The 14324-nt window shown below is 43.2% G+C and overlaps 2 protein-coding genes across 2 annotated transcripts in view; both read right to left on the bottom strand.

Moving 5' to 3' along the window:
* Positions 1 to 14324, bottom strand: part of cdh22 (cadherin 22) — a gene marked incomplete at both ends in the record, with an annotated part of 130372 nt that overhangs the window by 70089 nt on the left and 45959 nt on the right. The window contains 2 exons of the mRNA XM_080728487.1: positions 4497 to 4753; positions 8563 to 8750. Coding sequence (XP_080584613.1) covers positions 4497 to 4753; positions 8563 to 8750 — 445 coding nt within the window. The remainder of the gene's footprint in view (positions 1 to 4496; positions 4754 to 8562; positions 8751 to 14324) is intronic.
* On the bottom strand, positions 762 to 1350 carry LOC308286342 (large ribosomal subunit protein uL18-like; the record flags this gene model as incomplete). The annotated part of the gene is made up of 1 exon (XM_080727339.1): positions 762 to 1350. One exon carries the CDS (start codon positions 1348 to 1350, stop codon positions 877 to 879), a length of 474 nt encoding a protein of 157 aa, XP_080583465.1. The 3' UTR covers positions 762 to 876.

Raw genomic sequence — 14324 nt, 5'->3', positions numbered from 1 at the left:
CGTTGGAGTTATCCATTCTGCTTCACTTACAATTCCGTCGTGTCCAGTGGTGGAAAGTAAAAGAGTACCTTTACTCAAGTACTGTATTTAAAGTTATACTATGTAACTTTTTTTATAAAACATATCTTAAAAATGTCCTAACTATTCCTTTTTTTTCTTTTTGAATTTTTTGCAGATTTATTGGAAACAAATGGAACGTTATAGCCTGACACTCAGCCTGAATTGACATTTCGTTTCACTTCATTATTCAGTCTGAAAGTGCTTTCCCCCCCAAGGCGATTGCAGGGATGGGCGTTGCCAAAAAGAGGCAGTCTTCAGCGATTGGTTCACAGACCAACACATGACATAGTGTGGCTGGCTAGTGGCTAGCCTGTTGCTTGCTAGTGCTACTTGCTAACCAAAGAAACAGTCAGAATAGGAGCACTACGAACTAGTAATCAAACACAACATAACATGCCTGCTACTGGTGTTTCATAGCGAGATCGATACGATCGCATTTTACCGCAATTTACCACATTTTATCGCGACGCGATGCGCGGTACGGTACGGCGGCAGCGCTGGTGTACTTGGAAACACACATGAGTTCTGGGAAACCCCCACCCACGCTGATCACAAGACACTGATTCACGAAGCTGATTCGCCGTACGGATTTTCAACTGAGGACTCTTCAATGAGAGCACTTCTAGACCCCTGAATCGCCAAAACAAAAAATTTAAAGGGGTGTGGCTAGCGATTCAGGGTCTGGAACTAGGCTAGGAACGTTAAGAACCCAAATACAATTATTTATTCTGCCTCCTGTTCCTGAGCCCGGAGGAAGCTGGCCTTCTTCTGGGCGACACGGTCCTTCCTCTGTTCCAGAGATAGCTTGGCACGGTTTCACCTCTTCTTCTTCACTTCTTTGGTGGGCTTCTTGTCATGAACAGGGTTCTCGCGAATGGAAGCATGTGCCTTCTTGTACATCTCCTCAACCGTGTCAGGGGCAACGCCATTCTTGATAAAGCGGGAGAACTGCTTTTTGTACGCATCTTCATCCTCCTCCATCAGGTAGCTCATGTACTCAGACACGTTGACGCCCATGATGTGCTTGCGGTGGACCTCAGCGTTGAACTCCTTGCTCTCAGTGTCATATCCAGGGAAGCGCTTGGTGCTGTGGGGGATGGAGAGGCCTCCGTTCACAGCTCCCTTCAGAGCTCCGAACACCTTGTTGTCCGTAGTGGTTCTGGCAAGCCCAGCGTCCAGGTAGCAGGTGAACGCGCCTGGCTGACCGTCAATGGTCTCCACGTTGAACTCCTCACGATTGACCTCCAACTGGCCCTCGTACACGTTATCCAGACCGAACTTATTCAGCATTTTTGCAGATTTTGTCTCCCTAAACAGGAGCCAGCAGCCACAGACTGGAGTTTTGACTCCGCTGCACTGGAAAAAGCAAATTGTCCTAACTATTAAATCGCTAAAGTTTTAGAACCCCCACTCCGTTAATTTCAGCCCCAAAAGCCTTTTCTTTATATGTTTTCTACATAGCTGTGACAGGGGCAAAATGACACATGAGTTCTGGGAAACCCCCACCCACGCTGATCACAAGACACTGATTCACGACGCTGATTCGCCGTACGGATTTTCAACTGAGGACTCTTCAATGAGAGCACTTCTAGACCCCTGAATCGCCAAAACAAAAAATTTAAAGGGGTGTGGCTAGCGATTCAGGGTCTGGAACTAGGCTAGGAACGTTAAGAACCCAAATACAATTATTTATTCTGCCTCCTGTTCCTGAGCCCGGAGGAAGCTGGCCTTCTTCTGGGCGACACGGTCCTTCCTCTGTTCCAGAGATAGCTTGGCACGGTTTCACCTCTTCTTCTTCACTTCTTTGGTGGGCTTCTTGTCATGAACAGGGTTCTCGCGAATGGAAGCATGTGCCTTCTTGTACATCTCCTCAACCGTGTCAGGGGCAACGCCATTCTTGATAAAGCGGGAGAACTGCTTTTTGTACGCATCTTCATCCTCCTCCATCCCTAGACTCCGCTGCACTGGAAAAAGCAAATTGTCCTAACTATTAAATCGCTAAAATTTTAGAACCCCCACTCCGTTAATTTCAGCCACAAAAGCCTTTTCTTTATATGTTTTCTACATAGCTGTGACAGGGGCAAAATGATGTCATCTCCCACATCATACACTACCGGCCAATCACAGCGCAGATCATACACCACCGGCCAATCACAGCGAGTCTTGCCGTCTCTAAAGGAAGTAGCTTCCCTCAGCAAATGTGTTTACATTGGTGAAGGAATCTTGCCTGCTACTCCCTCAATCCTTGTCTAAACGGGAGACGGCTCTATGGATGTGTATCGGCGAGGCAGAGGTGCTCGCGGCGGCCGCGGTGGTCCGCGGACCCCCGTTCCGGAGGTCCGTGGCGACTCCGGACGAAAAAAGCAATACCGCTACTGACCACTAGTTGAGCAGCTTCCACAGTACAGCTTTAAGTACAGTTTTGAGGTACTTGACTTATTTAAAAAAAGAAAACACACACATATAACTTACCCTACCTTTAAGTAAAACATCTGAGCACTTCTACCACTGATTGATGTGTCCAACTGAGCCTACACGTTATACTGGCCCTGATGAAAACATTTTTAAAAGGTAACTTTTAAAATTTTCTTTTGAGCCTACACGTTGTTTGCATTCTGTGCACAATGTGTCCTCAAGATTGATACTTACAGGTACACTGAACAGGACTGCTCAGTTAATAATACTAATGAATATCAAGCACCGAATTATGACAGCATAACAAAAGCATTTCAGGTTCAAGAGGCTATTACAAATGTCAACGTGCCATTAGTACAGATGCACGCACACTGCAAGAAAGAAGACACACACGCACGCACATTATAGAATATATCTACAGTTTATAACATATTATAGTATACAGTAAATGTATATTCTTACTGTACACATCCATGGGAAAAATTGCACAAGAGTGTGTGCGCGCGCTCGTGAATGCGTGCGTGCATGAGTGTGTGTATGTGCGTGTGTGTGATAATGCCGGAGGCTCTGATGGGGCATTGCAAGCTGTTAGCTGGCTATCTCTGCCCAGTAGATGGCTCGTTGCCAAACGATTTCTCTCTCTAGCTCTCACACACACACACACACACACACACACACACACACACACACACACACACACACACACACACACACACACACACACACACACACACACACACACACACACACACACACACACACACACACACCACTGAATATACTTACGTATACTACAGCACATGTGCAGAATCCAGCACAAATGTATGCAGAGACACACAAACACAAATATACAGGCTGCTATAAGCTCCAGGCTGCCAAGGAGGCTAGTGAACGACGGCCATGCCAATGTGTTATACTTTATTACACCTGGAACTCTTTCAGATCAGCCTCATGCATTTTTAATAGAGGTAATTTGCACGGGGCCTGCGTGTGGTGTCACTCTGTGTCCGTGTCCGTCTTAGTATTCATCTACATCCCCCCTTTCACACTGCAATCGTACGTCTGAGGAACACTGGGTCACAGATCTAGGCACTGAAGATTGCTTCACGTCGTCATTTATGCGAGAGCGGATGTCAACAGTGAAAGGAGAGCGGAAGAGGTGCTGCTCCGCCGCGGACCCCATTCAACGGGGGTGAATTTGAATGTTGTCCTTTTGACATAAAGATTTACTAACGACATGATTACTAGCATCCGTATTCTGGGCAAACCTTTGGCGAGAATGGAAGGTCAGGGGTGGAATGGGGAGTGTCTTATACCTAAGCGTTATACTTCGTCATACTAAGTATACCAAAAACAGCTGGTCTACACGTGACGGAACAGAGCTATTTTAGCTATTTCTGGGGTGAACAAGTGTTTGAAAAACTTTAGTAGTACAATGTTGTTGTCGCTCCCTGAAAATAATAGATCTACAAGCTCATATTGACACTGCTGTACTGTACATCGTATGACAAATTATAGATCATGCTAAAAGGACAACTTTGTTTTTTTTACAACAAGGGTTCATATTTTAGATTGTAATTAGAGAAAAGAAAAGATGAGTGTTAAAATGTTAAAATGTTCCGCTTTCTATCGTTTTAGTGATTTTAATGATTTTGATTTCAGTAGGTGGGGGCATGCGTACAAGTGGCTAAATATGTATTTTTAGACACAACAAGCCCATTCCCAAGATGCACTGCAATATTTCATGGTCAGACGTTACTTATGGGGGCTAGTAGTCTTACTGTAAATAGTAATAAAGAAATTGATGGCTTATTTAGCCACTTGTACTGTACATGCCCCCACACACTGAAATCAAAATCGCTAAAATGGCTAATACGATAGAAAGCAGTAAATAAGAACATTTTAACTTTTAACTCTTTTTTCTAATTACAATAAAAAATATGAACCCTTATTGTAAAAAAACGAAATTGTCCTTTAACACAGGTTTAAGTAGAGTGGGTGGACAGCTAGCTGTACAGTACCTGACAGGTGCATTCACCACATCTGGGTCCTTGGCGGTGACAATCCCAACCAGCGCTCCCAACTTGGCGTCCTCCTGCACCTCCATGACGGTGCCCTCTGCCGGCCGGAAGACGGGCGGCTCGTCCTCGTCTGACACGCTCACCCGGACGATGGTCTGGTCCCGGAAGGAGCCCAGGTCCACGAAGCGAGGGTCTGCGTGCTTGTTCACCGCCTCCACCACTACGTTGTGTGTGCGCTTGCTCTCAAAGTCCAGGGCCTGGAGATGAATAAAATAAGGTGAAGAAATCAAGGGACCGTGTGGACGTTGCAAGTGGGCTTCCAAATAGTTTGTAAAACACATCTAGAGTTCGGGCCGCTAACCGGCCCTCACACCTATGCCACACCGCCGATCCAAATGATATGTCTGCACCTGTCTGTCTGTGTCCCCTTTGGGCCCATACATGGAGATCTCTGTATCTGCCCGACTGTGCCGACCTGTGTCCCTTTTATGCGCATATATGGATATCTCAGTATCTGTCAGCCCTTGTCCCTTTTATGCCCATATATGGAAATCTCTGTATCTGTCAGCCCTTGTCCCTTTTATGCCCATATATGGAGATCTCTGTATCTGTCAGCCCTTGTCCCTTTTATGCCCATACAGTATATGAAGATCCCTGATGTCAGATGATTAGTATTATGCCCATATCCTGTAAATCAGGATGCCCATCTATGGGCATTAGTTGGATCGGTGATTCTAGACAAACCTATATCCGAACGACGCGGAGGCGGGCACCACACTCTCTCGCCGATGTGTGCGGCGAGTTTGAAATCGGTCGGCCCTATATATGCACATGACCATATAGGCATAGAGGTTAGATCTGTGGACAACCGGATCTTCCATATAATGTCTATATAAGGGTATATTGGGTTTATTTATGGTTATGTCTAAGTGATAGCGATATGCCTATCTAATTGGGGGGGGGGGTTATTTTATGAATTTCTTTTGAAAATGTTTTAATTTCTTTTAATCTATGAAAATGATTTTTATTTTAATGACTTTTGAAATAATAACATATATATTTTAAATGTACCTAATATTTATATAAATATGGGTCCCGACCCAGTGTTTTTCGGAAACAGCACATAGTTTTGAAGACTTCCTTTGTAAGATGGCACACAATCCTTCTTATTAGCAGTAAACTGTGGTAGAAAATATTCAGTATTCTCTAGTGGACTTGTGTGGAACCTTCAGATTTGAGTTTTCTGAAAATAAATAGCCTAAATAACTGAAATACAAATTGAGGGGTTGCATTTTCTATGTCAACACATTTCCAGAGGTCTGAATGGAACGTTAACCTTGCACATACGGCCTAAATCCATTGACAGATAAAATACTTAAAGATCCCTTTTGAAAATCACACACAGTCATACATTTTATACATCTCACTTTAGTGAAATGCTGGAGAAGTATTTGCCTCTTACAGTACAAGGCCAATAAACATCCTGCATTGTTATTTCTGCAATTATTTCCAAGTGAAATCCAAAAATCTATTTTGACATTAAAAGCGAGAAAAACTGTAACAATGTTGTTTACCACCATATGCCTGCCCTGCATGGCCAGTACAATACATTGCTAAATGGCTAATCGCATAGTTTACAGATATTTGCAACGGTACTTTTTGAGCGCTGCAAGCGCTCCCATGCTTTACAGAGTGTGTATGTCCCTACCGTTGTTGTCGGGTGGAAACCGTGTATGTCCAAAACCGTGTGATGAAGCAGGGCTTTACTTTATGAAAAAAAAATCACACCCGTGTGAACTGAGCGGTGGTTGTGGAGGCTGCGCAACAGCAAAACAAATATAAATATAATAATAAAAATAATAATAAAAAAGATTTAAAAAAGATTAAAAACAAATATAAAAAATAATAATAATAATAATATGGGGGGGGGGGGGGGGGGGGTGCTTGTGTGTGTGACCCCCCCCCCCCCCCTCCCCGTGTGTGTGTGTGTGTGTGTGTGTGTGTGTGTGTGTGTGTGTGTGTGTGTGTGTGTGTGTGTGTGTTGCAGTTGATTTTCAGGCTAGAAGCAACAGCACCCTCTTTGGTCAACCAGTGGTACTAGGCTACAGACAGACATACATACATACATACATACATACATACATACATTCATATATACACTGATACACACATGGCCGTGCGTGCGTGCGTGCGTACCTGTGCGTGCGTGTTTGTTGCAATTGATGCTCAGGCTAGATTCAACATCAGGCTACAGACACATACACGGATACACACTCCTGCATACACCTCAGGCTACAGACATACACACACGGCCATTCTAAGGAGCGGCGTCACCACCGCTCAAAAAAAAAAAAAAAACGTACAAATTTGAAACTTGGAGATACAAGGTTTCTGCCCGACAGTGACGCTATGGACAGTATACAGTATGTCTCTTTCTATATTTGCTTGTATGAGTAGCAACAGCTGCAATACCACTGGGTGACTAAGTGGCGCTGTTGAGCAGCCCTGACATTAAAAGTAACTGCTCACTTCACACTGGGTGTGATTTTTCCCTCAGTGAAACCAGCCAGACCTTTTACAATTAATAAGGCAAAACCTGCTAGACTGCTACCAAGGCTACAAACGATACACCCAATGCACGATGGCTGCCTTGAAGACAACACTAGAGAAAATTAAGTTGTGTGAATTAAATTTGCCCTTCTTGGGCTGAATATCAATCCAGCTGCAGCATTTCACAGGCAGCAGAAGGTTGTGTTTTACTTGAGCGACAGGTTGGATACAGCTGGGAAGATCTCCATATCCATATCTCCAGCTGCACAAACATGGTACTGTGTGGCAGTGTGTGCATCTGTTGCATGCCTTTATCAATGCTTGGCAAGTCCTTTGTGCTTTGCCAACAAAATGGAATGGATGTGTTTTATTTTGAAAGCAGATATTGCTTGCACTTGTCTGCTTCTACCAGCTCAAACCCAAACGTTTGTTTTTAATCTTTTGAAAATAGCATTTGAGAGAAGAAAGGCAATTTAACAGTTGACAATCTATAAAAGTAATGAGTAACGAGAATCTTCATGGAAATAAAGAACAATATTCATTAAAAAGTAAAATATTTGTCTTTGAAATGTGTAGTGGAGTATTAAAATATAGTATTTTGGAAAGAGTATTAAAGTCTTTCCAAAAAAGAATATTTGAAAATGTGGGCAGGGTGGAACGGATGGAGGAGTGATTTGTGACAGAAGGGTACCAGCAAGAGTGACAGGCAAGAGGCAAAAGACGGTAGTGAGACCAAAGCATGCTGTACGGCTTGTAAATGGCACGGACGAGAGGCAGAGCTAGAAGTGTCAGAATTGAGGATGCTATGAGAGATTGAGATGGTTTGGACGTGCAGAGGAGGGATGAGGGGTACGTTGGGAGAAGAATGCTGAAGATGGAGCTGCCGGGCAAGAGGGGAAGAGGAAGGCCAAAGAGGAGGTTTATTATGGTCTTACAGTACGCCGTGCTTTGCCTTTGGCATCGTGGTGACGTCGCCCTGCCACCACCACACACTACCACCCGAGTCTCTGCTTGCGTTTCAGATGCAGCTGAATGTATGAGTCCAGCCTCAGGCATCAGCCCTGGGTGAAACACTTGATTTTCAGGGAGTCACATTTCTAGTGTGTGCCATTTTTTACGCATTTGCAATCATCATAATCCTCATAAGTATCAATACTACGGTGGCAATTACATATCTGTGCAAATTTTGTACAAGGCTTACAAAAACTCCCAGTGGGCATGCAGTGTATGCCTGCACATCCCATAGACTACACCTCTGGTAGGACGCACTGATAATAAGAAGCAGAGCTGCTAGCTCAAGCGTATTGAGCCTTTCATCTGTCATGAAGCTAATGTTGTAGCTGTAAGGTTTCTTGCATTAAGCATGTTAAAAAGGTTGTTATCCTCTGTATAATTGCTAACTAATACTTTACTTATGACAGCAGACTAAATGGTCCACTATTGGAGGTAAAGAAATGGACTTCTTTGCAGCATTAGGAACAGAGCACCACTGACCAACAGCTAACAGCACCCTTACCTTTTTGACGGAGATTACCGCCTCCTGTGTCTGAGGGTCGGTGGTGACCTTGAAGAGCTCCCCTCCCTCTTGGTCTTTGATCAGGTAGCTCATGTCCGTGTTCTCTCCCATGTCCGCGTCAGTGGCGATGACACGGCCCACTGAGGTCCCCACGGGTGCCCCCTCCGAGACCGAGAACTGGTACATCTCTGGTTGGTGACGTGGTAAGTGTTGACACAGGGGGAAAGAAGGGTAGAAGGAAAATAAATAAGTGATGGAAGGTGTTATGAGAAAGACGTTGAGGTTAGAGAGTGCATGTGGAGAAGATGACAAAGAATGAAGCGGGCATAGGAAGAAAGATATAACACGAGTCAAAGAGATGAATTGAAGAAACAGGAGGGGAGAAAGGATGAGAGAATGCAATAAAGGAAAGGATCAGGATGAGCAAGGGACCATAGAAAGGTCTGTGGTCAGTGAATGTCAACACGTTCACAGCATACCATCCAGTTCACAAAACTCTCATTGAGTATCAGACCGTTCTCACAGAGTGGACCATTTATGTTGAACATACTACTGTATAACATTATGTCATTGCTGTTAGCGGCACTGACAGCTCATATTGAGTTCCTGTCAGGGGTTATACACTACGATATGTCTGGCAGGTTCGAGTGTTGTGCATATGCTAAACTGTCAGTCCATGTCAGTAAGACTTTCAGTGCTGCCGGGGTTCATTCACAACATTGAACATAGCAACTGGTTAACATATTCAAGCGAATCCTTTTGCACAGTTTGCAAGGCCTGCATGGATCTGCTTTCCAAACTGAATTTGTGGCCAAACAGCATTGTTGAAGCCCGACCCTTTTGACACCTGCTAGAAAAAAGTTGAGATGGCTTCAACTTCAGAGATGGCATCAATATTGTGTTTTTTTTATTTGATCATTTCCACTTTAATGGAGGGAAAATGAATTGTGTCAGCCAGTTCCCTTTTTTTTACATGAGCCTTTATACTTTATGTTCCTTTATATTTTTGTCACTCGTCGCTCCCACACGGACATACAGTATGTTTTTGACATGCTGTGCATAGTGACTCCAGCGTCAGTAGAGCTGGCAACACTTGGTCGCTTAGCAGCTTTTGTAGCTGCTATGTGAATGCACCATGAGAAAAAAACTATCATTATAGTAGGAAGAAAACAGTTTTGTGGACATGTACAGAGGACACAGCCCTCCACAAAGACATGATCTAAAGTATCACAGCAAGCAATAAACCTTTATTGAGCTAGCCAGATTAATGTTTTCACATGTGGTGCATCTTCATCAGAGTCAATCAATCACATATTATGGTGACATATCAAGTGAAATCTACCAGGGGCCTGTTAAACCAACTGTCTGGCTCTGTCTGTCTCTCTCTGTCTCTCTCTGTCTCTCTCTCTCTCTCTCTCTCTCTCTCTCTCTCTCTCTCTCTCTCTCTCTCTCTCTCTCTCTCTTGGGATGGCTCAGGGTAGAAGACAGGGTTAAGCAAATAAACATACAGTAACTACCTATCCAAAGTGAGTGACACCCACAGCCACAATATCAGAGGGAGCGACCATGATCTGGTAGCACCCAAATGTAGAACAGACATGGGAAAGTTCTCGTTCTACTGCTCCTAGAAAGGAAATGGGTAATAATAAAATGTTTTATTCATAAGCCAGAGGTTATTCAGTGTGGAGTCCACACCGGATAACCTCTGGCTTATGATGCTAATGTGTCTGCAGTTGAGAAGAGGCTTGCTGTGTCACTGAAAGAGGATATACAACGGTGCCAGACATTGAGTGCTTCTTCTCTTCTGTTTGTGCATCATGTAATTAAACCAGCCAGGTTCGGCAGCGGTGTGTGCCACAATACATTACATTGTTAGCCTTTAAAATGTCTTCTCATCTCTCATCTGGGTGTGTGCATGTGTGTGTGTGCGTGCGTGCGTGCGTATGCATACGTGTGCATTATGTTCTGTCTCCGTATTACAGAGGTAGAATGAAAAATCAAACCTCGGTTCGAAGTGGAGCGGTGAATCTGAGCAGCTTGCTAAATGCCTAAACTGTAAACTGTAAACTGTGCCTGTGAGTGAGTGGTGAGTGTGCCTGGCCTGCACAAAACAGCGCCCCTCCTTTAACTAGTGTGTTGTGTGTGGCCACTCAAGGTATTGCCAGGCTACGGACACGGCCAGCCAGCCACCCAGCCAGCCAGCCACCCAGCCAGCCACCCAGCCAGCCACCCAGCCACATACCCACGGACATACCTGTCTATTGGGAGCGCTTTCACCGCTCCAAAAATAGTCTAAATATAAAGAGGTAGGTCTAAGAGCTAATGTAAAGGGCTAATGATACTTCATTGAATGATAGTGTCATAAGACAAAAATAACGCATTTTAGTCTTGACCGAACTGGCATATGACACATCATTCAACAATATATAATTAGCCTTAAGAGCGAGGTTCGTAGAGACAGAGTGAAAGAGGGATGGAAATAAATTAATGTATGAGTCGTAGATGTTGCACTTACAGTATATTCCATAATACTGCAGCCCTTTTCTGAAAATGATATACTTTATGACATTTTTGTCATAATACACTTTTTTTTACTCAGTACCTATTGCGCATAATTCGGGCCGACAGTGAATTTGGCACCTAAGATGTCCTTAATTCACTATAATAAATCTGTATAATTACCACAAGAGCTAGCTATGAGGCAAAAAACTAAAATAAAAAATCTGTGTTACTGGCTTGAATATTGATTCAGACCTCTCTAGAGCCCCATATGGGGACAAGGGACATGTACCGGGGCAGGCTTCAGTTCCCATCACTTGATAGCCAGTTATGGGTCGAGTGTTGGACCAGCACATGAATTAATATAAAATGATTTTCTCTGACAGTATTTTGGGCCAGTCAGCATGGCTGACACCATTCCCTGATTGGTGTTAGTGCCCCACAAGATTATTTTTTGGCTGAGTGGAGTGCTTTCTCCAGCAGAATCTCTGGGACATTATGTCAAAGCATGTTGGGGGATGATGTAAACAAACAGTGGATATCTGTGGTCAAAATCATCACATCACCACTGTGTGCAGTGGGTGGGTCTAACGTTCACAACTCAGAGCCGCGTTGAGTAGGCTATAAAACTACCGTTCTCAGATAACTTTGTTTGTTTCGGCTAGAAAAAACAATAAAGTTAAACTGTATTTATGATACCAGGTCAGTGTCTAGGGGTGAATATGAGATCGGTGGCAGAAAGTCTGCCTTTAGACAAAATGTCCTCTCTATTATAGGTTGTCAATGCTGGAATGAGCTCCCTGTCTCACTAAGGGAGATCCCCACTTTCTCAGCCTAAAAGGTCAATTGAAACAGCGGTTGAAGAGTAACCAGTCTTGTGATCCTGTATGACTTGTCGGTCCACAATAGAGTAGGTCTACCCTGGAATTAGTTTTAAACCTTTTCCTTTTCCTTTATTTATTTATTTCTGATCTACTGTTTTCAAAATTTACTTTGTATTTGTATACTCACTGTGCCTTGTTATGTCAGTATTGTTGATGTTTGATGTTTGGGGATTACGGACGAAAATTAGCATCCTGCTAAATCCGTTGCATTTACATTGCCTCATGTTCATTAACTCATAGGAGGTCCACGACGTGCCAACGCATCAAACTCTTTGATGTCTCTGTGTGCCCTCGATGCGTCGCGGGGGTGTCTTACAGTAAACTTAAGTTTACTGTACAAGGCACCCGCCTGTTAAGAGAAACACTACAATTTCCGAAATGCAACGGGGTATCACGTGACCGCATTTACGTATCTCCTACACGTTCATGTTTAAAACGCAGCCTTCTCTACAAAAACTGATGTCTGTGATTGTTATTTTTCTGTTCTGAGTGAGAGAAAATACTATGGTGAAAATAAACAGGACATACTCGGTTTACATTTACTCAGATTACTTTTTCCCTGGAGCTCCCAAACAAGGTAAAAAAGCGTGTCTCCATGGCAACTGCCGATTAAATCTTGAATAATCCTGGGCACCCGGTGTGTTAATGTGCATTGTCCAAATAAACAAATAAATGAATCAAATGAAATGAACATGTTGGAGTATTCCATCGCACTTGGCTCTACGTTTTGCCCAGGGTAGGGTGTCCAATTCCAAATGCACACACCTTATGGGCCAGCTCCCCCTCTAATTGTCCCTCTGTTTGTTGTAAATTCAGAAGCAGACTTCAGAGACAGGTGAAAAAAGGCCCATCATCATATTTACTTTTGCCAATGCAAACCATTTAATGATTTTCCAAACAGCCACCGGGGGGAGGAGTGGTGAAGTTGAGAAGTGTTCCGTTTCAAACACTGGCACTTCTGTAGGACCACTACCCAGAGGAGGGCACTCCAAAAGTAGATGTCTGGCTAAAGGGGGTGTTTGGGATAGAGGTGGGACGTTCGCCAACGAATCGAGTCTTTTGAACGGCTCTTTGAAATGAACGATGGGATCCGGTTCGCAGTAGGGAGCCGTTCCTTTCTAAATGAACAGTTGTGGGAAAATAACTCGAATTCTTTACTTAAGTAAAAGTATCAATAATGCAATGTGGAAATATCACAATTAGAAGTTCGGAATTAAAATGTACTTGAGTAAAAGTACAAATAATTGGTATCAAAATGTACTTAAAGTACCAATAGTAGAAAGTGCCCATTATGCAGAATGTCCCATTTCACAGGTTTTCCAATGAATAAAATGTAGAAAAATCATTTGAAAATGCGTCGCAACGCTATATGTCTGAAAAAAATGTATAGGGTTGAAGTGATTTGTAATTATAATCAAAATCTCCTAAGCAACTAGTAACTAAAATGAAACAGTCTTTTGAACGGCTCTTTGAAAGGAACGGATCCCAGAGATCCAGCTCACTTCAAAGAGCCATTAATCCCATCTCTAGTTTGGGATTGGTCAGAAGCCCAAAATCCATATTGGGCATAGCCTACGCGGCAAACACCATTCCCATCTGGTTCCAGAGATCCACATGATTTTAATTTCTTTTCTTTTTTTTTGCAGAAAAAGCAATCTAGGCGGCTCTTTTTCTTCATAACAGGCTGTGTGAGCACATCCTCCCACATTCTCTGCTCATTTGTCTCTCTTTCTCTATCAAGCACCACATTTACAATATGGCTAATTGTCCAAAAGCTTTACTTTTAAGGGAATAAAAAAGAGCCTGTGTTCCAAATAATGAATCCAATGTAGTTGTCACAAGCACTTGTTAATACTTTTCATGTGTTAAATAAAAAAAAAAAAAAGACAAATTTATCAATTTCACTCAATAGAGAGAAAAGCTCACGTGTCACAATGTGATTAATCTCTCAAGACAGATTCTCCTAACCTCAGAATCTGTCAATACCACTACCTTAAACATGTAAGAGCTGCGTCTCAAGTCCTTAAATTAGATCCTATTTCCTACACTTCTTTCCTATTTCCTTGTATGTTAGTCCCGCCCACTGAAAATAGAACGCCCCTATGATGTTGTCATCAGGAATGGGATGTCTCCTCTTCTCTATTTCCTCAATGGGAAGGACTAACATAAAAGCAAGGAAATAGGAACCTAGGAATAGAATAGGAACTAGGAAATAGGATTACTTGAGACGCAGCTAAGGTTGTTAGGAATAAACACAGAAGCACCCGGGAGGAAGTGGACTAAGAATAGGGAGGAGCCAAACCAAGTTCCTGTTTTACATTAAAAAAGGAGGTAGTGCCCCCAGAGGCAAAAAAAACTAATCTGCATGGTCATTAATAC

Source organism: Nannobrachium achirus (genome assembly GCF_963921795.1).
Source record: "Nannobrachium achirus genome assembly, chromosome: 6".
Taxonomy (NCBI): Eukaryota; Metazoa; Chordata; class Actinopteri; order Myctophiformes; family Myctophidae; genus Nannobrachium; species Nannobrachium achirus.
This window is presented reverse-complemented; position numbering and strand designations above follow the sequence as displayed.